This window comes from Panthera uncia, chromosome D4 (genome assembly GCF_023721935.1).
Source record: "Panthera uncia isolate 11264 chromosome D4, Puncia_PCG_1.0, whole genome shotgun sequence".
Classification (NCBI taxonomy): Eukaryota; Metazoa; Chordata; class Mammalia; order Carnivora; family Felidae; genus Panthera; species Panthera uncia.
This window is the reverse complement of record NC_064807.1, coordinates 83,754,763-83,775,207: the sequence shown is the minus strand read 5'-3', so window position 1 is coordinate 83,775,207 and position 20,445 is coordinate 83,754,763. Positions and strand designations below refer to the sequence as shown.

General features: G+C 44.9%; 2 protein-coding genes and 1 non-coding gene across 6 annotated transcripts in view; 2 read left to right on the top strand and 1 right to left on the bottom strand.

The window, feature by feature from the left end:
* The window catches only part of RPL12 (ribosomal protein L12), a 534,927-nt gene that overhangs the window by 2,055 nt on the left and 512,427 nt on the right, over positions 1–20,445 (top strand). For 2 of the 3 annotated variants that reach the window (XM_049638040.1, XM_049638031.1), the window contains exons 4-5: positions 286–367; positions 958–1,044. In XM_049638040.1, coding sequence (XP_049493997.1) covers positions 286–367; positions 958–1,044 — 169 coding nt within the window. Of the gene's footprint in view, positions 1–285; positions 368–957; positions 1,045–1,412; positions 1,526–1,692; positions 1,750–20,445 lie in introns of those variants that run through there. The other variant, XM_049638050.1, reaches the window with a different exon arrangement.
* Positions 747–874, top strand: LOC125928138 (small nucleolar RNA SNORA65). Its single transcript, XR_007459570.1, has one exon. It is a non-coding gene; the product is annotated as a small nucleolar RNA SNORA65 (small nucleolar RNA).
* On the bottom strand, positions 1,425–19,580 carry ZNF79 (zinc finger protein 79). 2 transcript variants are annotated; one of them, XM_049637984.1, is made up of 5 exons: positions 19,031–19,580; positions 14,184–14,269; positions 10,218–10,344; positions 9,613–9,711; positions 1,425–4,808 (listed from the first exon to the last, which is right to left on the bottom strand). In XM_049637984.1, exons 1-5 carry the CDS (start codon positions 19,044–19,046, stop codon positions 3,637–3,639), a joined length of 1,500 nt encoding a protein of 499 aa, XP_049493941.1. In that variant the 5' UTR covers positions 19,047–19,580; the 3' UTR covers positions 1,425–3,636. The 2 variants fall into 2 exon arrangements, with proteins under 2 accessions (XP_049493941.1, XP_049493937.1); XM_049637980.1 differs by lacking the exons at positions 14,184–14,269; positions 19,031–19,580 and having other exon boundaries at positions 9,613–10,001; positions 10,218–11,889.

The window sequence follows — 20,445 nt, the reverse complement described above, 5'->3', positions numbered from 1 at the left end:
GCTGAGGGCAATTTTAAATGTGGGGAAGGCTTTTTTGAGAGCAAGGATCAAGAAATTGTAGATGCGGGCTCAAATACTAACTTGTCACTTGTGTGACATTGGGCAAATCAACCACTTCATGCTTCCTAGGGTAGGACACGTTTTAGATTGTGAAAAGTAGTTGACAATGTACAGCAAACCCCACCTGGCCCATGTTTTTTGAGAGCCAAGTTGCATGGCAGTATTGACCTTTTTCATTGGAGGGTGGAGGAGGGCTTAACTCACATTGGAGAATCTCTTCTGCAGATTGAAGTGGTACCTTCTGCCTCCGCCTTGATTATCAAAGCCCTAAAGGAACCGCCAAGGGACAGAAAGAAGCAGAAAAACAGTGAGTGGTCTTTTCCCTGGTAATCTGTGAGTGGTGGTGTCTACCCAGTGTGATACTTAGCTGCATGTTTTTGCTTTAGCAGAATCTAGGGATGGCACAGGGATTTGCTCAGAAGCTGTTAGACAGCCAGGCACTGCCAAGAAGTGCCTCACGGCTCTCCCCCAGTCCCCTAGCCTGGGACTGACCCTCCCTAAAAGTACATGCAGGAGGGAAATAGGGGGAAGTACTTGACAGTGATGTCCAATAATCAGACCATTTCTGAGCTGGAAGATTCTGACCGCTTAACTAACCCCAGTAACTTCAGTTTGTCTTTTTTCATGTAAAAAAAAGATAGTCTCGCCCACGCAAGGTTCGCAAAGACCTGATTTTACCCCAGCCACCCGCCACTGCACCTGATCAGTTCTCGTGGCTGGTGCAATCCAGTGGTGAGCTGATAGTAAACCCCAGCTTAGGAAACAGGGTTGTTCTTCATGTGGATGACTCTGTGCCGAAAGCATGGGAACAGCCTGAAAATAAAGGTGAAGGGAGAATATGTGGTCTTCTCTGGCCTTGGGTTGTGACACAGCTTTTGCTGTTTATTTCTTCTGCAGTTAAGCACAGTGGAAACATCACTTTTGATGAGATTGTCAACATTGCCCGACAGATGAGGCACCGATCGTTAGCCAGGGAACTCTCTGGTAAGTGGATGGCAGGGAACCCCCTTGTTACATAGAGTGTATTCACTGAGTGGTAGCATTTCTCAGCTTGAAGGGATGTTACTCTGTAAGACCCACAATTGGGGTGCAGGGTCTTCTGGGTTTAAAGAATGACTTGGTATCAGTGAATATTTGGGTCGGGTGTGTTTAATCTGGGTGTCAGAACCCACGGACCCTTTGCGTTCAGAGCCTGTATAACTAAATGGAGTTCGGAGTTTTGGCTTAGAGGAGCAGGGATGTTACTCCATAAAATAGGTTTAATTTCTCTTTATCTGATGTGAAAAAGTATTTCCCCTTGGGTATATGAGTATTGCTGAAGCCCCTCTTAATGCCACTTTTCTTAATTACAGGAACCATTAAAGAGATTCTGGGGACCGCCCAATCTGTGGGCTGCAATGTTGATGGCCGCCACCCTCATGACATCATAGATGACATCAATAGTGGTGCAGTGGAATGTCCAGCTGTAAGTGACTTCTGTTTCTCTTGCCTAGTTCAGGGTGAGAGCTGGAGGAAAGCTAAAGTAGTATTTGTGCAGGCTGCAAAGTTTCTAGAAATGGTCAGTAATGGGTTTGGACTATTAAGAATTTCTTGTTCCACTAATGATAGGTTTTTCTTTTTTCTTTCCCACAGAGTTAAGATCAAGAACTACAAAGGAAACTATTTTAATAAAGGATCAGTTGACAACCAGTGGACCTTTTGATACAGGCTCTTCCTTGAGGGACCTACCCCCTTTGTGGTCAAATGGTGGCTAATGGGGTCACGGTGGCAGAACCTCTGGAAAAAGTCATTGCTTGGGTAACAAGCTCCTTGTGGGTCAGATTGCTGCCCTGTATGGGACTAGCTCAGAGAAGACCCCTAGAAAGGAAGTCTCTGTGCTATTTGTAGGCTGTATGTATTCATAGAACTCTTGAGAAGAACAAAATTCTTGGCCAAAAAGAAAACTACCCCAGTGTGAAATGGTCAGGAATCTATCCCAGACCAGTTTAATTCTTGAGTGTGTTAGGGGCCCATAACCCTTAATGTGAGGCTTCACTATCCATTCCAGTGCACAGCCAGGGCTCAGAAGCACTGATGGGAAACAAAGAAACCTGACCTTTATGTCCTTAAGGGTCGTTTTCTTTCTTTAAAAAAAAGTTTTTTTAGTGTATTTTGAGAGAGCGTGGAAGCTGGAGAGGGGCAGAGAGGGAGGGGGGCACAGAATCCAAAGCAGGCTCCAGGCTCCGAGCTGTCAGCACAGAGTCCTACGCGGGGCTCAACGCACAAACTGTGAGATCATGACCTGAGCCAAAGTTGGGACACTTAACCAGCTGAGCCACCCAGGCGCCCCCTTACAGGTCATTTTCTAATGGCATGTTTTTGCCTTTCCTGAGTCTCTCTTCCCTTAGTTTGGCTCCTTTTTTTATTAAGGTGTGGATGATATAGCTGGGTCCTGGGGCAAGCTACAATCAAGCTGCTTGAAGGGGCTTTTGGGACTAACCTAAAGGGGGTTATGAATAATTAACCCAAGAACTTAATTTCCTCGGTATTGCATCTTTGCCTTTCCGTAATTTTGTCAATGGGCCTTTCAAGTTAGTGGATTTTTTAATTGCCCCAGGTACAAGCAGGTTGGAGAGCTGTCTTTAGTGAAAGGATTACCTGAGCACTGAGGACCTGTGCCAAGTTGCCAAGAAACAAGCTAGAGGCCCTGGGTGATGACTGTTGAGGCTGATTCTGAAGTCAATGCGTAGTGTCAAACCTCAGGGGTTTATAAATGCAGAGATGAGGTCATGCTGATTGGGTGTGAGGATATGTCAAAGAAGCCCCCCAGGACCTTTCAAGGAAGAAAGTAGGCCCACAAGGAAAATCTTGACCTAAAGGATACTGTTCTCTAGAAAGGGAGGAAGTGTAGGACCCACCAGCCTAAGAGCCAGGGGAAGATGGTGAGCTTCAGGTTCTCTTGCGTCTCCATAGAAAGGGATGTACCTTGCTGGGGGATTTGACTAGCTTCATCCTGATACTTTCAGCCTCCATTTTTCCCTCTGGACAGTTTTCTTCCTAGCAGTAGCCAACACTAGAACTAGGTGCATTGGGCCTGTCTGCCTAGATTTTCCTATCTTGAACATGGATATATCTTCCTTACTCCTGGTAAGACTGTAGCATATAGTAGTTAGTGGCTTTTAGTCTTTTTCCTCACTTTGGCCCCATTATGGAGAAACTGTTCATTCCTGTTCAGTGTTGGTTCTTTTTAACAGCCCTTATTCACACAGAGATAACATCCTCCCCAAATACCTGGCCTTTAAGAAGGCAACAAGTCCTTCACTCACTGGTCACTTCTTACGAACCAAGGTTTCTGCAGTGCACTCTATACAAGCACTCACTGAATAAAGGTCAATCTCTAATTTGAATTGGGTAATTTATGCTTCCTGAAAAGAAGAGCTCTCAACACCTTCCACATACAACATGTAAAGTAGGGACTATTTATTAAAGGTGCTTTTTTTGCATGTGGCTCTGAGCTACAGACTACAAAAAGCCCGATGTCTCCAGAGGTTTTCAAACTACCTGTCCGGTCCCTACCCACTTTTTGGTTGTTTCTGGTTATTCCCCAGCATGGAGTCTCTGATGTCTAATGAAAGCTGAACTACACCTGAAGGCCTTCCCACACTCGGCACATTCATAGGGTTTCACACCAGTGTGGATTCTCTGATGCTGACTTAGGGAGGAGCTCTGGTTAAAGGCCTTCCCACATTCATTGCACTCATAGGGTTTTTCTCCTGTGTGAATGATGTGATGTCGAATGAGGGCTGAACTCTCACTGAAAAACTTCCCACACTCGTTACATTTATAGGGCTTCTCCCCAGTGTGGGTCTTCTGGTGGATTATGAGGTTTGTACTTTGGCTGAAGGCCTTCCCACACTCGCTGCACTTGTAGGGCTTCTCTCCCGTGTGAGTCCTCTGGTGGTTTGTGAGGTTTGCGCTCTGGCTGAAGGCCTTCCCGCACGCGCCACACTTGTAGGGTTTCTCCCCCGTGTGGATTCGCTGGTGCTGAATGAAGGCGGCGCAGTAACTGAAGGCCTTCCCACACTCCCTGCACTCGTACGGCTTCTCCCCTGTGTGCGTCCTCTGGTGGTTCGTGAGATTCGCGCTGTGGCGGAAGGCCTTCCCGCAGTCGCTGCACTCGTAGGGCTTTTCTCCTGTGTGGATTCGCTGATGCTGGACGAGGGCGGAGCAGTCGCTGAAGGCCTTGTCGCACGCGCTGCATCTGTAGGGCTTCTCTCCCGTGTGAGTTCGCTGGTGTTTGGTGAGGTTGGCGTTCTGGCTGAAGGCTCTTCCACATTCGTTGCATTTGTAAGGCTTCTCTCCGGTGTGAATCCTCTGGTGCTGAATGAGAGATGAACTCTGGCCGAAAGCCTTCCCACATTCGTTGCACTCATACGGTTTCTCCCCAGTGTGACTCTTCTGATGCTGAGACAGGGAGGAGCAGTAACTGAAGGCTTTGCCGCATTCACTGCACGTATATGGTTTCGCTCTGTGAGGCTTCGTGGTATCTGAATTTTTCCTGAGGCTCTTTGTATGTGCTTCCCATTTGCGGGGTCTCACTTCTGTAGGAACTCTCTGTTGTGGAGAAAGGACTGGTCTCAGGTTGAAGCCCTTCCCCGGTTCACTGTTCCTGGGGTCTGACTCCCCAGGGGGCATCTCTATACTTGCGTCTTGGAATGAATTTTCAGAAATGTCTTGCTCGGGTGGTGATTCAGACATAATCTTCCAGTCTGAAAAATATTTAGAAAAGCAATTTTTCCCCTTTGGTGGAAGAAAAGGTACTACCGAAATACAAAAGGCTGGTGGAGTTTGCCCGAGCTCTTCGGCAGACCGGTCTGATGCTCCCCCGGCTTTAAACCAAAACACGTCTCACATTTCTGTTCTAAACTGTAAACACTGACCAAGATGGCTCTTCAGCTATGTGAGCACGCTTTATTCCTTTTCCTAAAGTGCAAAGGGATATATAGAAGTGTAACCTCCCTCAGATGCAAGGCTCCCTTATCTCTGACCCTTTCCTCTGCTTTGGCCAAATACTGGGCAGTCTTTGTGTGTCTTAGTCTCAATCCTTGATGTGGTTTTGGGCAATCTGCTTACCAAACTTAAAAAACTCACCTTAAAAAGCTGATGATTGGGGGTGCCTGGGTGGCTCAGTCAGTTAAGCATCCGACTTGATTTTGGCTCAGGTCATGATCTCACGGTTTATGGGTCTGAGCCCTGCATCAGGCTCTGTGTTGATGGTGCAGAGCCTGCTTAGGATTCTCTCTCTCCCTCCCTCTGTGTTCCTCCCCCACTTGTGCTCGCTCGCTCTCTCCCAAAATAAACTTGAAAAGAATTTAAAAAAAAAAAAGCTGATCAATGCCAGCATGATGAATTTTTTTCACCTATCAAATCAGCAAGATTTCAAAAACATGCTAATAAAAGTCATAAAAACCTTTCAGAGAATATGCAGTGATAAAAATACTGTTAAATGGAAAAAAAAAAAAGACCATGTAAATTATACATGGTTATTCAACTTCAGGAAAACCTATCACTGCCTTTTGTTATAGGAAGAAGATGGAGGAACTTTTTTTTCTATCCTTTTCCAAATCTCAAATTAACATTTTTACGAGAAAATAGTTCTTTTATTTGTGTTTTTAGAAAGAGAGTAAGTGTGCTAGTGGGAGAGGGGAGCAGAGGGAAAGAGAATCTTAAGCAGGCTCCATGCTCAGGGCAGAGCTTGATACAGGGCTCGATCCCATGACCCTGGGATCATGACCTGACCCAAAATCAAGAGTGGAATGCTCAACTGACTGAGCCCCTCAGATGCCCTGAAAAGAGTTCTTTTAAGTAGAATAAATCAGAAAGTAGATACTAAAAAATTTTTTTAAATTTATTTTGAGAGAGAGAGAGAGAGCATGAGTGCGGGGGAAGGGTAGCTAGGGAGGGAGAGAGAGAATCCCAATCAGGCTCCGCCCTGCCAGCACAGAGCCCAACGTGGGGCCCAAACCCATGAAGCCATGAGATCATGATCCAAGCCAAAACCAAGAGTTGGACGCTTAACCAACCGAACCACCCAGGCACCCTGAGAAAGTAGATATTTTTTAAAAGAGTTAAGGATTCTTAACCTTTTTTGGGATCTCCTTCATTTTAGGAGAAAACTTTAAAATGTGAGTAATGTTTATTTGGGAACTGAAGCACAGGGTCCCACACACCTGTCTCCTACACAGGGCTTGTACCTAAGAGGGTGGACTTTTAGGGGGGGGCTACAGAACTTCTTTTCACAAGGGTCAATTCTCCTGAAGATTCTTTGGGTTTCTACCTTATTTCTCAGAAGAGAGAATAGCAAGGTGAGTTCTGGGTGACATTTATTTGAATTTTTTTGTTTTATTTTTTAATTTGAGAGAGGGAATCCCAATCAGGCTCTGTGCTGTCAGCACAGAGCCTGAAGTGGGGCTCAAACCCATGAAACCACAAGATCATGACCAGAGCCAAAATCAAGAGCCAGACACTCAGCTGAATGAGCCCCAGGAACCCCTATTTGAGTTTCTATAGAGACTTCTGACCCAGACTGCTGGGGTTTAATTCCCAGCTCTGCCTCTCACTAGCTGTGTGACTATGGGCAGACTATTTAATCTTTTAATTTCTAGGGTTCACTAGTTGTAAATGTAGCTCTTGCAGAATTACCATGAGGATTGAGTTAAAACACATGAGGGACAGTTAAATGTTGTATGAGTGAGTTTACAAAGATGTCTTCTTTGTAAACTCCTTAAATGGTTTCCCTCCAGGGTGCACGAGCGTATTAACGCCCAATCTACCAAGAGCACAGCAGCCCCCATTTCGGGTTGAGGGCATCTCCATGTAAACCAGTATTTGATCATATGTGGCTCTGACAGCTCTTAAAACCCGACCATCTATCTGAGAAAAGGTGGAGAGGAGGAAAAGTGCCAAGAAAAGCAGCGGTGGGAGACAGGAACAGTGCAGAAGACCACGTGATGTTCATGGCTTGTCCTACCTCAGTCCACCTCTCTGCAGGGTGCTGGCTCCTGTATGAGACTAAGGCTGTCCGAACAATGTGCCCCAAAACAGAACAACTGATTTTCCCTTTCAAGCCAGTGTCTTTGTTGGTCTTCCTGTTCACCCGCTCTGCTCAGGCCAGGGTCATCCTTAATGCTCCTACCCCTCACATCCAATTTACTAGCAAGTCCTATTGGCTTTAACACCCACATATGTCCTGAATCCTTCCTACCAGCCGCCATCCTCTCACTCTGGAATGTCTACAATAGACTCCTAACTGATCTCCCTGCTCCTGCTCCTGAACCCTGGAAGTCTATTCTCCATGTACAACACAAACACAAATCAAGTACTGTCCCCTCCCTGCTCAAAACCCTTAATGGCTTATGTCAATAAGATCTGAATGCCATACCATAGCCTCCAAAGCCCTAGCTGTCCCCCGCCTACCACTCTCCCCGTTTACTGAGTCCCAGGGTCTTCTGACCCTAATATAAGTCAAGCTCGGCCCCAACTCAGAGCTTCAATACATGCTATGTCCCAGGATGTTCCTCCCCCAGACACTCAAATGGCTGGCTCATTCTCTTCCTTCAGACCTCTGCTCTAATGTCACCTCCTCAAAGTGGTCTTTCCTAGTCATCTAACCTACAATAGCACCCTATCCCCCCTTCCATCTGTATTCCCATTCTCACCTTCGTACCCCAGTCGCTATTCCCTTATCCTGCTTTTGTCTCCTTCACAGGGCTCATCACCACCCGATATTAGATCAGTCACTTGGTTTACTCATGTCTCACTAGGAGGTGTGCAGAGACTGTATCTTCGTTCTCTGTTGTACTTTCAGTAGCTAAAACCATTCCAGGCATTTACCAAATGTTTAATGCATATTTGTTGACTGAATAAATAACAAATTCAATGAGAATGAGGCAAACTGACCGGTTGTGCCTGGGGAAATGTCAACATCCACAACAGAAGTCCCCAGAGCAAGCAGTGAGGCAAAAGATACTTTAAAGACCCGGGTCTGCCCCCGTGGGAGGGGTAGGATGGGATCACGAGGGCTCTAAAACCAGCCCATGGAGGAGAGCAATGCCCAGGATGCTCTGCGACTCTCAGAGCAGACGTGCCACACTATGGAAGCAGGGTATTAGTCACTCTAATAGCCAGATTTCAACTTTTCTCAAACTGTTTCACGATCATACAGCTAATACAGCACTCCATAGTTGTGAACTTCTTTCTTCACATATATCAGTTTGTGAAATAAGATTTTGTTATCCACATCTTTTAGACAGACAAACAAGCGACCACATAATTAGTAGTTTACTCTGAATCCATGTAATTATTAAGTAGCAAGCCAGGACCTGCTTGTCTTTCCTGCTTCTACACTAGTACTGTGATACCTCAGAGCATGGGCCCTTGGTGCTAACACCGTTTCCTAAGTTCTATTCCTTTCTTTCTTTTTTTTTTAATGTTTATTTATTTTTGAGAGAGAGTGAGCACGAGAGCGAGTGGGGGAGGGGCAGAGAGGAGACACAGAATCAGAAGCAGGCTCCAGGCTCTGAGCTGTCAGCACAGAGCCCAACATGGGGCTTGAACCCATGGACCGTGAGATCATGACCTGAGCTGAGGTCAGACACTTAGCCGACTGAGCCACCTAGGCGCCCCTTAAGTTCTATTTCTAATAACATGGTGATTTGACCTTTCTAGAATCTTGAAACTCCCTGAGGCTGTGATGAAACCTTCTTCCAGAAAAATGCAGCTATTGCCTGCCCTAACTACGAACACGTTCAATTTCTGAAGTTCTACACAGGGCGTACAGCCCAGGATAAAAGGCTCCGCCTAACAGGTATGATGCTGGGCAGCAGAGGGACTTGAGTGAGGGAAGGGACAGGACCGCTGAGGCTCCCTGTAAATGAAAGATCTCAGCAAGTTTGAGTGGTGCCTGGGGTAACAGTGAGGGCTGAAGCATGAAGGTAGGGGTGGAGTGAGTAGCTTTGGATGAGAAGTAAAAGATAAACAAGGAAGATATGGCTTCCCTTTTGTTTTTCCTGAGGTTCTCAGTATCTGGGAAATTATAGCACGGTCATGTAGACAGGGAGAAGGTGGGGAGGGAAGCAGGGAGAGGGAGGCATCCAATTAAGGGCCAGAGAGAAGATAAGCAGTAAGTATCACGGGTGGAAGCTTTGGGTAAAGAGCCTTAGTGAGGTGGGCAGAGAACATGCTAGGCCAGCAATGACTTCATTCCCCTAGAGGCCAGCAGCAGCACCACCTGCGGTCACAAACATCTCCCAGCCCAGGGGAACTTCGTGAGGAGGAGGTGTGGAATAGTGGGCTTTGCGATCAGACGGGCCTTGCTTCAAACCCCAGCCACACCACTTTCTAGCTGTGAGGCTCTGATAATTTGTCTCTAGCAGCTTTAATTTCTTCATCTGTATAATGGGGATAATATCTACCTCATGGGGTGATTAAAATAATCAAATCAAAGGCACTAATGTGGACTTCAAAAGGGCTTTTGCGCCCCAGACACATGGACTTTTGTGTGTGCTCACTCACCGATGCAGGTGCTCCTCAGGCCTCCTCCCTCCAGCATCCACGGGCCTTCTTCCCTTTGTTCCAACTGAGAGTTCATGCCAGGCTGGGACACTGGAAGTCCTTTTCAAGGGGGAAAATGGGCTTTAGAGATGTAGATTAAGTATAAATAGCCACCAGAACTCAAGGGAGTGGAAACACACTAGTCAGGTGGCTTATTTCACTCACTCAGTAGGTATTTATTGAGCACTTACTTGGTGCCAGGCACTGGGGGATGCAGCAGTAATTAAGACAGACACAGTGCCAAGGAGGGGTCAAGTCAAGGAGTGAAGTGAAGTCCCCAAAGCAAGTTATTAAAAAAGACAAGAACTTACTGAATGTGGAGGAACTGGCCTGAGGTCACCCCGCCCCTCCTGGGAAATAAGAAAACAGGGAGGTGTGGTCTCAGGGGAAACAAAATGAAACAGCCTATTTCCCAACCTGGAATGCAGAGATTTTACACGAGGGAACCAGGAGGAATGAACACTAGCCGTCCTATGTGTCAGCAAATTGGAAAGTGCCACTCAATACTGAAAGTGCCCCAGATTTTCAGAACTGGGTAGATTCTAAATTTCAAATGGTTTCCTTACCCAGCAGGACCAAGTTCCTGGTGTTTTCTGGTATCCCCTCCTTGAACCTGTCCTTAGGAGCAGGGATCAAGCGCCTCCACCCATCCTGGGTAAAAGCTACAGTCACACTGCTGAAGGGCATGGATCCCTGAAACAACAAGCACATTCCTTTAACGTTTATTTATTTTTTAAGAGACAGAGAGAGCTCGAGCAGGAGACAGGGAAGAGAGAGGGAGACACAGAATCTGTGAGCAGGGGAGGGGCAGAGAGACACAGAATCTGAAACAGGCTCCAGGCTCTGAGCTGTCAGCACAGAGCCGGACGCGGGCCTCAAACTCATAAACCGCAAGATCATGACCTGAGCCAAAGTAGGACGCTCAACTGACTGAGCCACCCAGGCGCCCCAAACAAGCACATTCCGGCTTGCCCAGTGGCCTTAGGATATGAGGCAGCTCTGAGTAGTTTAAGAAAAACACTGATTGATCACTTCCTACGTGCCTCACACTATACAGGATACTGACACACAAAAATAAATCAAATACAGTCTCTTTGCATGTCTACAACTCTGACAGACTTTATACACAGAGTGCATATACATCTGTAGCTATTTTTTGGGGAGGGAGGGAAGGCTTTCAAGCTTTTTATTGTTTGCTCCTATAGCTCGTGAGAGAAACAGACACTTTAATTTGCATGTCCCGCCCACACACATGCGCCATTTCCTGGTTTCAGCGCCAGCCCTCTCTCTTTTGCCTTGAAACGGAAACGCGCCGAAACGCGCCTGTCGCGGGAAAGCTGGCTCAAGCCTCATTTCCTTGGAAAAAGCCAAGAACGAGAAAGACACATAGCTTTGTGAGGTTTTCCTTTGCAGCATTTTTCTTTTCTTCTTAAATTTCTTTTCGAACGTACAGCAACGTTGAAAGATTTCTACCGTGAGCATCCACCACCTAACATCATCGATCTGTTGTGTACTGTATATACATACACCTATCCAGATGCAGATACATATATATCCATCCCTCTACCCTTTTACCAAGCTGTCTTGCCTTAGGAGTTATGAGATCAACAACCTTTTCTCTTTCTTTTTGTCTAGTTTCTCTTTTGTGCAGTTCTATTTGTAAATAGTGATATTTCATGACTTGTAGTCTCGTTTACAGGTCTTCCAATGAAAAAAAGAAAAGACTTTGCTTGTTAGAGCAAAATGCATTCCATATTGCAGTTACCATATGGGTCCATCGGTGGACCCTCTTAAAAACTTGTCAACACCATCCAGCCAAAGACCACTAGGAACACACCTAGAAGAAAGGAAGAATGCAGCGAGGCCAAAACTACAACTGGGAAAGTAGCAGTGGTTACTCATATTAGCTAGGATAGGGGGTGTTTGGTCAGTTTTGTTGTTTGGACGATATTCTTCTTTTTTCTTGTCTCAGTTCGGAGGTGACTACGGAGTGGCCTTGTTTCTGTCTTGATTCATCATGGTCACAGAATGACCTTAATCTGTTGGAAATGTATTGGGAATACTGGAGAAACAATATTTCACTGTCCTACAGGGTAGGACAGCCAATGAGCAGTTCATTCATTTGGAGAATGTCGCCGGAATTGGGTACTTAGACCTTCAAAACCACCATAAACACACCAACCCAGGCTCCTTCCTTTGCTCTCAAGCCATTTTTGAACCTCCATCTGTATCTATATAAAAGAATATAACTGGGCAGAAACTAAGAATTAACTGGGCAGAAACTAACAGGTGCTTGGGAACTGAAAGAGCAAATATAGATAAAACAAAAATAGAATGTATACATTTATGCTATGAGAAATCAGAAAGAACTGTGAAAGGTCAATTCTTCAGAATGCGTGATAAACATCCTTATGAACTTGGACATCACACAGTACAAAAGGAAAGCCAGATGTGTGTGTGACTACCTGTAGTAGCATGTTAGACACATGGACAGACCAGGTGCCAGGATAACAGAGAAGGAATCCTGGGTGGAGAGCACAGGAAAACCACAGAGAGGAGGTGATTGCTGAGAGGGCCTTGAAGGAGGGAGTTCATCAGATGGAGAAAGAGAAGGTGGTGAGGCACAATGAGCAAAGGCACGGAGGTGAGGAAGTCCTCGTGTCTGTTTTCAGCACAAGTAATGCACTTCCGTCTACCTCGTTGGCCACGCCAGAAACCTGTGTCATCGTCCCCTTTCCTGCAACAAATCACTGCACCTTCATTTCCCCCCCACAATCACTAGAGCTTGCACATTTCTCTCTGTGGCCCTGTCACTGCCTTATTTGAGGCCAGCATCATTTTCCAAAGTATAATACATCTTTTGACCTCTAATTTTACCTGTTCTCCCAACCCCATCCTTCATACTGAGAAATGAAGTACACACACAGGACAAAGAGGGTCATTTTTTTAAAACTATGAAATATTTAAAACATTTGGGTCATTTTATAATGGTCAAGAGAATAAAATCCACCATAAAGATGTAACTCTCATGAACTAGAAATAACAATAAGAAATTCATAAAGAAAAAAACTGTAGGAAGTACAAAAACAAATTCAAAATACTACAGCTATGAGATGTTAAAAGAACTCAGTCATTAGCAGGGTTAATACAAAATAAACAACAAAACAGAGCGATGGAAGAACTGAGCAATTTAATAAGGTTGAGCTAATAGAGCCATTAAACCCTCCATTCTGCAATTACTCTATACCTGGGTGTTCTGGGTTGACAAAAGACACACACTCTGTCTCCATAGAGCAGAGACCAGCTGAATAGGCAGACAGAGAAACCAAAGTGACAATTCGAGAATATCTAAGAAAATAGGACCCACAGCCAAGCGTTTTCACTATAAACAAGAAAGGAAGAAAACAAATTAGAAATTTGACGTAAGAGGTTAAAAGATCGATTTTTAAAATAAATCTGACAAAAGCGAAAGCAAAAAACTAAGAAAGAAAAATCTGTTATTAAGAGAACTGATAAGAAAATCCAAGAGCAGACTTTCTAAGGAAAAGAAACAGACCATTACCTAGTCTAGTCAAGTAAAAAGAGAAGGCAGTTCCTACCCTGGTAGAACTATGCAATGGAATACACTAGGAATGATTCTGTAGAATGCTCTTAATGAAATGAGAGAAATATTGATCCAATTCTGTGAACTGGAAATAAAAAGAAAGTTACAAACCCATTTTGGGAAAGTAGAAAAGGGAGACTTATGGGGGCATCTAGCTGGCTTAGCCGGTAGAACAAGCGACTTTTGATCTCGGTGTTGTGAGTTCAAGCCCCATGGTGGGTATAGAGCTTACTTAAAAATAAAATCCTGGGGCATCTGGGTGGCTCAGTTGGTTAAGCAACCAACTTTGATCTTGACCTAGGTCAGGATCTCACGATTCGTGAGATTTGGATTCTCTCTCTCCTTCTCTCTCTGCCTCTCCCCTGCCCAATCTTACTGTTTCAAAAAAAGAAACAAACAAAACAACAAAACAAAAAAACAAAACACATACACACAAACACAAAACTTTAAAACTAAAATCTTAAAAAAAGAAAAGGAAAGGAAGAATATGCCTGAAAGGACACAAATGAAAATGTTAAGTGTTTTAATTCTCTGTGGGAATAACGGTGAGTTTTTGAGTGTGTTTTCTGTGCTTTTCAGGTTTTCTACAATAAACATGTATTCTTTTTGTAATTAACAAACAGAAACAAAAACCTCTTAATATTTATTATTATTATTTTTTTATTTACATGTATTTATTTTTGAGAGACAGAGAGAGAGGGCACAAGTAGGGGAGGGGCAGAGAGAATGAGACACAGAATCCGAAGCAGGCTCCAGGCTCCAAGCTGTCAGCACAGAGCCCGACGCGGGGCTCGAACCCACAAACCACGAGATCATGACCTGAGCTGAAGTCGGACGCTTAACCGACCGAGCCACCCAGGTACGCCAAACCTCTTAATATTTTAAAAAGGAAAAAAAGGCTGCCTCTAAGAGCAAATTTCAAACTCACGTGGGTCCCAACTGTGAGACCAGCTGCCATTCCTTCATCTCCTGTGGTTTCCTCATGGGGAAGGACAGGGTCTGGAGAAGGCGGCTCTGCAGGAAGGGAAAGAAACCAGTAAGGTTTAAAAGTTACAGCTCACCAAGCTAGAGAGTCTCACATTCTCACTCTGACGAAGGGGGCTCAAAGGACACTGCAGGGTCGAGGGCACTCGGACTGAATGTGCAGACTTGCAGGGGAATGTAAATTTTCCATTGCCCTTCCTACTTCAGAAACCCCATCAATTCACTCAGATGCAGGGAGTAAGAGACTCAAGTAGCGTAGGTCCACCACTTACCAGCAGCTTGCCAGTCACATAACCTTTCTACGTCTCATTTTTCTCATCTGTAAATGGGGGTGATGATCCTTTGTTCGTTGTTTTTATTTTATGTTTTTAATGTTTATTTTTGAGAGAGAGATAGAGTGTGAGTAGGAGAGGGGCAGAGAGAGAGAGAGGGAGACAGAGAATCTGAAACAGGCTCCAGGCTCTGAGCTGTCTGCACACAGCCTGACGCGGGGCTCGAACTCGGGAACAGTGAGCTCATGACCTGAGCCGAAGTCGGACGCTTAACCGACTGAGCCACCCAGGTGCCCCTTGGATGATGATCCTTTGTAAAGATGTTGTGAAAATGAAAGAAAAGTGCAGACAAAGCAGATGGCACAATGCTTAGCATGTAAGCACACGGTTTACAAATATCACCTACTGCTCAGTTTGCTGGGAGAAAGTGCTCTGCAGATTTCAGACATTTACCAAATCAAAAGAGGTAATGACCAAGTGGGAGTCATCCCAGAAATGCAAGATTGGTGCAACATGCGAAAATCCATCAACATAACATGCCACGTTAATAAAAAGCGAAAGACCCACATGGATCATCACAATAAACACCAAAAAAGGCCATTACACAAAATCTGACACCCTTTCCTGATAACACACATTCAACAAACCCGGAAGAGCAGAGAAGGACTTCAATTTGATAAAAGGCAACCACAGAAAACCCAGATTTACATCATACTTAATGGTAAAAGACTGAAACATTCCTCTCAGATCAAGACGAAGATATCTGCTCTCACCACTTCTATTCAGTATTATACTGGAGGTTCTAGCCAGGGAAATTAGGAAGGGTTGTGGCGGGGGGAGAAAGGCATCCAGGTTGGAAAGGAAGAAGTAATTATCAGTATTTGTTGACACGATTTTGTATACAGAAAATGCTAAGGAAGGGTGCCTAGCTGTTTTCAGTCAATAGAGCATGTGATTCTAGATCTCAAGGTTGTGAGTTCAAGCTCCACATTGGGTGTGCAGCCTAACTAAAAAATAAATAAATAAAAAATAAAGTAGCCCTGCTATTTAGAAAAAAAAAAAAAAAAAAGAAAATCCTAAGGAACCCACAAAACCAAAACAAAACAAAACACCTATGACAGCTAAACCAGGTCAGCAAGATTGCAAGATCCAAGATGGATATACAATTAAAAGACAACCCAATTAAAAATGGGCAAAGAATTTAAACAGACATTTCTCCAACTGTATTTCTGTACACTAGTAATGTATAATCCAAAAGTGAAATTAAAAAAAACAATTCCCTTTGCAAGAGCATTAAAAGAATAAAACACTTAGGAATAAATTTAACAATGGAAATGCAAAACATGCACACTAAAAGCTACCAAACACTGTTGAAATTACAGAAGGTCGAAATAAATGGAAAGATATCCCATGGATTCATGGAGTGGAAGACAACAGTGTTGGGATGGCAATACTCACCCAATTCATCTACAGAATTATGCAAAATCCCAGGGGACTTTTTAATGGAAATTGATTAAGCTGACCCTAAAATTCGTCTAGAAATGCAAATGACCCAGAAGAGCCAAACAATCTAGAAAAAACAAAGTTGGAGAACTCACATTCACACTATCAAAACCTTCTATAAAGCAAAAGTAACTAAATAGTGTGGTTCTAGTATGAGGATAGAAATATAGATTAATGGAGGCGGTGTCTTGGGTGGCTCAGTCGGTTGGGCATCGGACTTCAGCTCGGGTCATGGTCTCGCGGTCCGCGAGTTCGGGTCCTGCGTCGGGCTCTGTGCGGACAGCTCAGAGCCTGGAGCCTGCTTCGGATTCTGTGTCTCCCTCTTTCTCTGCCCCTTCCGCGCTCATGCTCTGTTTCTATCTCCCAAAAATAAGTAAATGTTAAAAAAAAAAGAAAAGAAATATAGATCAGTGGAGAAGAACTGAGAATCCAGAAATAGATCCATGTATTTGTGGACAACTGATTTTCAAAAAGAGTGCCAAGAAATGAAATGGGGAAAGATTAATCTTCAAAAAGATGGTGCTGGGGAGGTGCCCCGGTGGCTCAGTCAGTTAAGGGTCTGACTCTTGGTTTCGGCTCAGGTCATGATCTCATGGTTTTGTAAGTTCAAGCCCTGCATCGGGCTCTGTGCTGACAGTGTGGAGCCTGCTTGGGATTCTTTCTTTCTCTCCCTCACTCTCTGCTACTCTCCTCCTCACACGGTCTCAGTCTCTCTGAAAAATAAACAAACTTAAAAAAAAAATGGTGCTGAAACAATTGGATATCGACATACAAACTTGTAACTCACACCACATACAAAAATGAACTCAAAATGGATCAAAGACATAAGTGTAAAAAGTGAAAACTCCTAGAAGAAAACTTAACTATAAATCTTTAGTACTGTGCTGACAGCTCAGAGCCTTGAGCCTGCTTCAGATTCTGTGTCTCCCTCCTCTCTGCCCCTCCCCTGCTCATGCTCTGTCTCTCAATAATAAATGTTAAAAAAATTTTTTTTAGATAAATCTTTAGTACCTCTGGTTGGGCAATGGTTTCATAGATAAGACACCAAAAGCACAAGCAACAGAAGAAAAAATAAACTGAATTTCACTGAAATTAAAAATTTGTGCTTCGAAAGGCACTATCAAGAAAGATAAAAAAGATAACTACAGAATGGCAGAAAATATCTGCAAAACATCTATCTTCTAAGGGTCTAGTATCCAGAATATTTAAAGAATTCTTCCACCTCAACAATAAAAAGACAAATAGCCCAATTAAAAAGTGGGCAAAGGATATGACTAGATATTGCTTTAAGTGAGATATACAAATGGCCAATAAGTACATGAAAAGATACTCAACATCGCTAGTCATTTAAGAAATGCGTATCAAACAATCATGAGATATTTCACACCCACTAAGATGGCTACAATAAAAAAGATGGAAAACAAGTGTTGATGAGGATGTGGAGAAACTAGAACTTCCATACATTGCTACTGGGACTGTGCAATGGTGCAGCCACTGTGGAAAACAGTTTGACAGTTCCTCGGAAAGTTAAACGGAGTTCCCGTATGACCCAGCAGTTCCTCTCCTAGATGCACACATTCACACAAAAACTTGTGCACATGTTGTCACGGCAACATTATTCATAATAGCCGATACTGAGGAACAAAATGTGGTATATCAATATAATGATATCACTCAGCCATAAAAAGGAATGAAGTACATTCATTCATGTCACAACACAGATGACCCTTGAAACATTATTCTAAGTGAAAGAAGCCAGACATATATATTGTATGATTTTATTTTTTTGTCTTTTTAAAGTTTATTTTGAGAGACAGCAAGCAGGGGAGGGGTAGAGAGAGAGAGGGTCCACGCTGTCAGTGCAGAGCCTGACGTGGGGCCACATCTCACGAACCTGAGCCGGAACCAAGAGCCAGACACTTAAGACTGAGCCACCCAGGCGCCCCTGTATGACTCTATTTTTATGAAATGTCCAGAAGAGGCAAATCCAGAGGAACAGAAAGTAAAAATCCATAGAGATTGGGGGAAGAGGGAATAAGGAGCGATGGCTAATGGGTATGGGCTTCTTTTAGGGGTGATAAAAATGTTCTGGAATTAAACAGTGGTGATGGCCGCACAACCTGGTGAACTCAAAGTCACTTTACTGTAGACTTTAAAAAAGAAGTACGTAAGTCTGAATATTGGTCTTAGTACAGACCTTATGTTATTGAATTGTACCTAACTCCATTGTACCTTAATGTCCTCTTTCGTAGTACCAGGAGGATGATAACCATCCTACTTGCTGTTCCCAGGTCTCTGGGGGAAGACAACACAAAATGCTAGATATGCACTTGAGAAATTACAGACCAGTACAGGGACCCCCTGATCTAAGAGAGGATGGCATAGGCCTCGGTGGTTAAGTTTGCACACACGTTTGTTCTGTTGTATAAATTGTTCAACATGCTTTTAAAAACGTTATTTTATTTGATGCTTTTTAGAAGTAAACGAGGTAGTTAACGTTATTTTACGCTTCCCTCCACGAAGAAACGCAGGGTAAAAGATCAAACCAGTACCCCAGAGCTTAAACAGGAACGCTAGCCTTCTGATTCCAAATCTCCAGTATGCTCCTCGACTTCACGGACCCACTGAGTTGAACCGGCCCTCAATCTCATGTGGAGCCAATAGGCTTCTGTTCTGAGAATTTCTGGCTGTTTGAAGAACGGCTGGGAGACGAGAAACAATAGGAAATCCTGGGTTGTCCCATTTTCCTTCCCATGGCCCATTTATCTCGACTTTCATAAGCCAATGGTGCATCAAGCAGGTCGGGGTAAGTAGGATACTCAGGGCTTATTCAGGCATGAGGGCCTCCAACTTTCTTGATCCTAGGATTCTTTACTCAAAAAAGGATCGTCCCCAACCACTTGTCGGAAGGAAACCGGAGTTCTGGTCCCGGTCACACAGCGATAGTATTAGTGGGCAAGTTGGAACAAGAAGCCGGATCTCCTGCAAACCGCTCCCTCCACACCCTCCTTCTTACCTCCTTCCTCCAGCATTTGGATGCCACCTCGCGCCACCGCCTCCCAGCAGTTCTCTGAGCCCCAGCCGCGCTCTGCAGGCCTGCTCTGCCTCCGGCTTCTGCTGTCAGACGCCGGGTCTGGCCCTGGGAACTCTGGTCAGGCCTGTCCAGTCGGATGTGTCTCCCCAGCGGCAGCCAGGCCTCGCGAATGGGGAGCCCGTGGCGCAACCACCGACTCGGTCTCAAGCAGAATGCTGCGTGGAAAAAGCCGCCGCCGGCTACCCGAGAACGCTACCGGGTACCAGTGTGAACTCAGAAACCCTAGCCGCAGGGATTGCCAAGCGCCAGGCCCAGCTCGCGCGCCTAAGAGGACGCGTTCGAATAGCGTCACTTCCGGCCATGCGTACGGACCTCCCCGCCCCAACGGACTCCACTTCCCAGAAGTCTCCGGGCCCAGCTCCTCACCGAAACATCTTTTGCTCTGGGTGCCCGGTTTGTGACCCGCACACCCTTGTGAACCATATTTCCCAGAGAGGCTCCGCCTGTTCCTGCTCCCGGAATCTCTCTTCCATCATGCTTGGTCCACGTTCCTTTCAGGTTCACCGGAATTCCACGCCTGGGACCTGAAGTGGGAAGCGACTTGGCCGCGAAGGATCTTGGGAGCAGTGGTTCTAGCGCAGGCGCTGGACGCTTGGTTTGTGGTCGTTTTTTCTCCGTGGTTCGGCGTTCTTGGAATACTGAGTCCTGGGGGCTTGTGATAGCGCGGCCTTCATTCAGCTCAGGGCCTAATCCCAGCCACCTTTATGGTCCTCTTGAGCAGTACCGAAAGTCTGGGAAGAGTAAAGGAAAGGAGGGCCCCTCGGTGTGAACAGGGCAGCCACAGGTTGGTGCCCTGGAACTCTCAAGAGTGTAAAAATCTATCATCATATCAAGAGTATAAAAAAATTACTTCTTCAGTAATTTCAGGGGCAGAATCCCTGAATAATGTTACTAGAGTTCCATTAGCACTATTGCGGGAGGAGATTCCTAAATATTCTATCCTTTGGAGGCTTTCGCGCTATGCCAGAGGATATTTCCGTGAGCTTTCTCAGAGCACTGATGACATTTTCTCCTCTTGCCTGAGGAGTTCCTCAGGCAATTTTCCGTTCATTCAGTTTTGAGGCACTTTGACGTTAAGAAGATGGGAATGTGTTACCTGGGAAGCAGAAATGAGTTTGGGGGTTCTCGGGCCTGTTTTCATTTTGTACTGTCTGCCCCTTTCAGCCACAGCTGGTAGCGTTTTTGGCAAAATAATTAAGTTTGTGGGTCTTCTATGACTCTTACTGGGGTTCACTCAATTAGGCAAGTCACACCCACAGATCTCTGAGATAAGCTTTTGTCTATCTTGGGGGTGCTGCAAGTTTGGGCTCCCAACCAGTGGAGGCCAGAAATCTAAG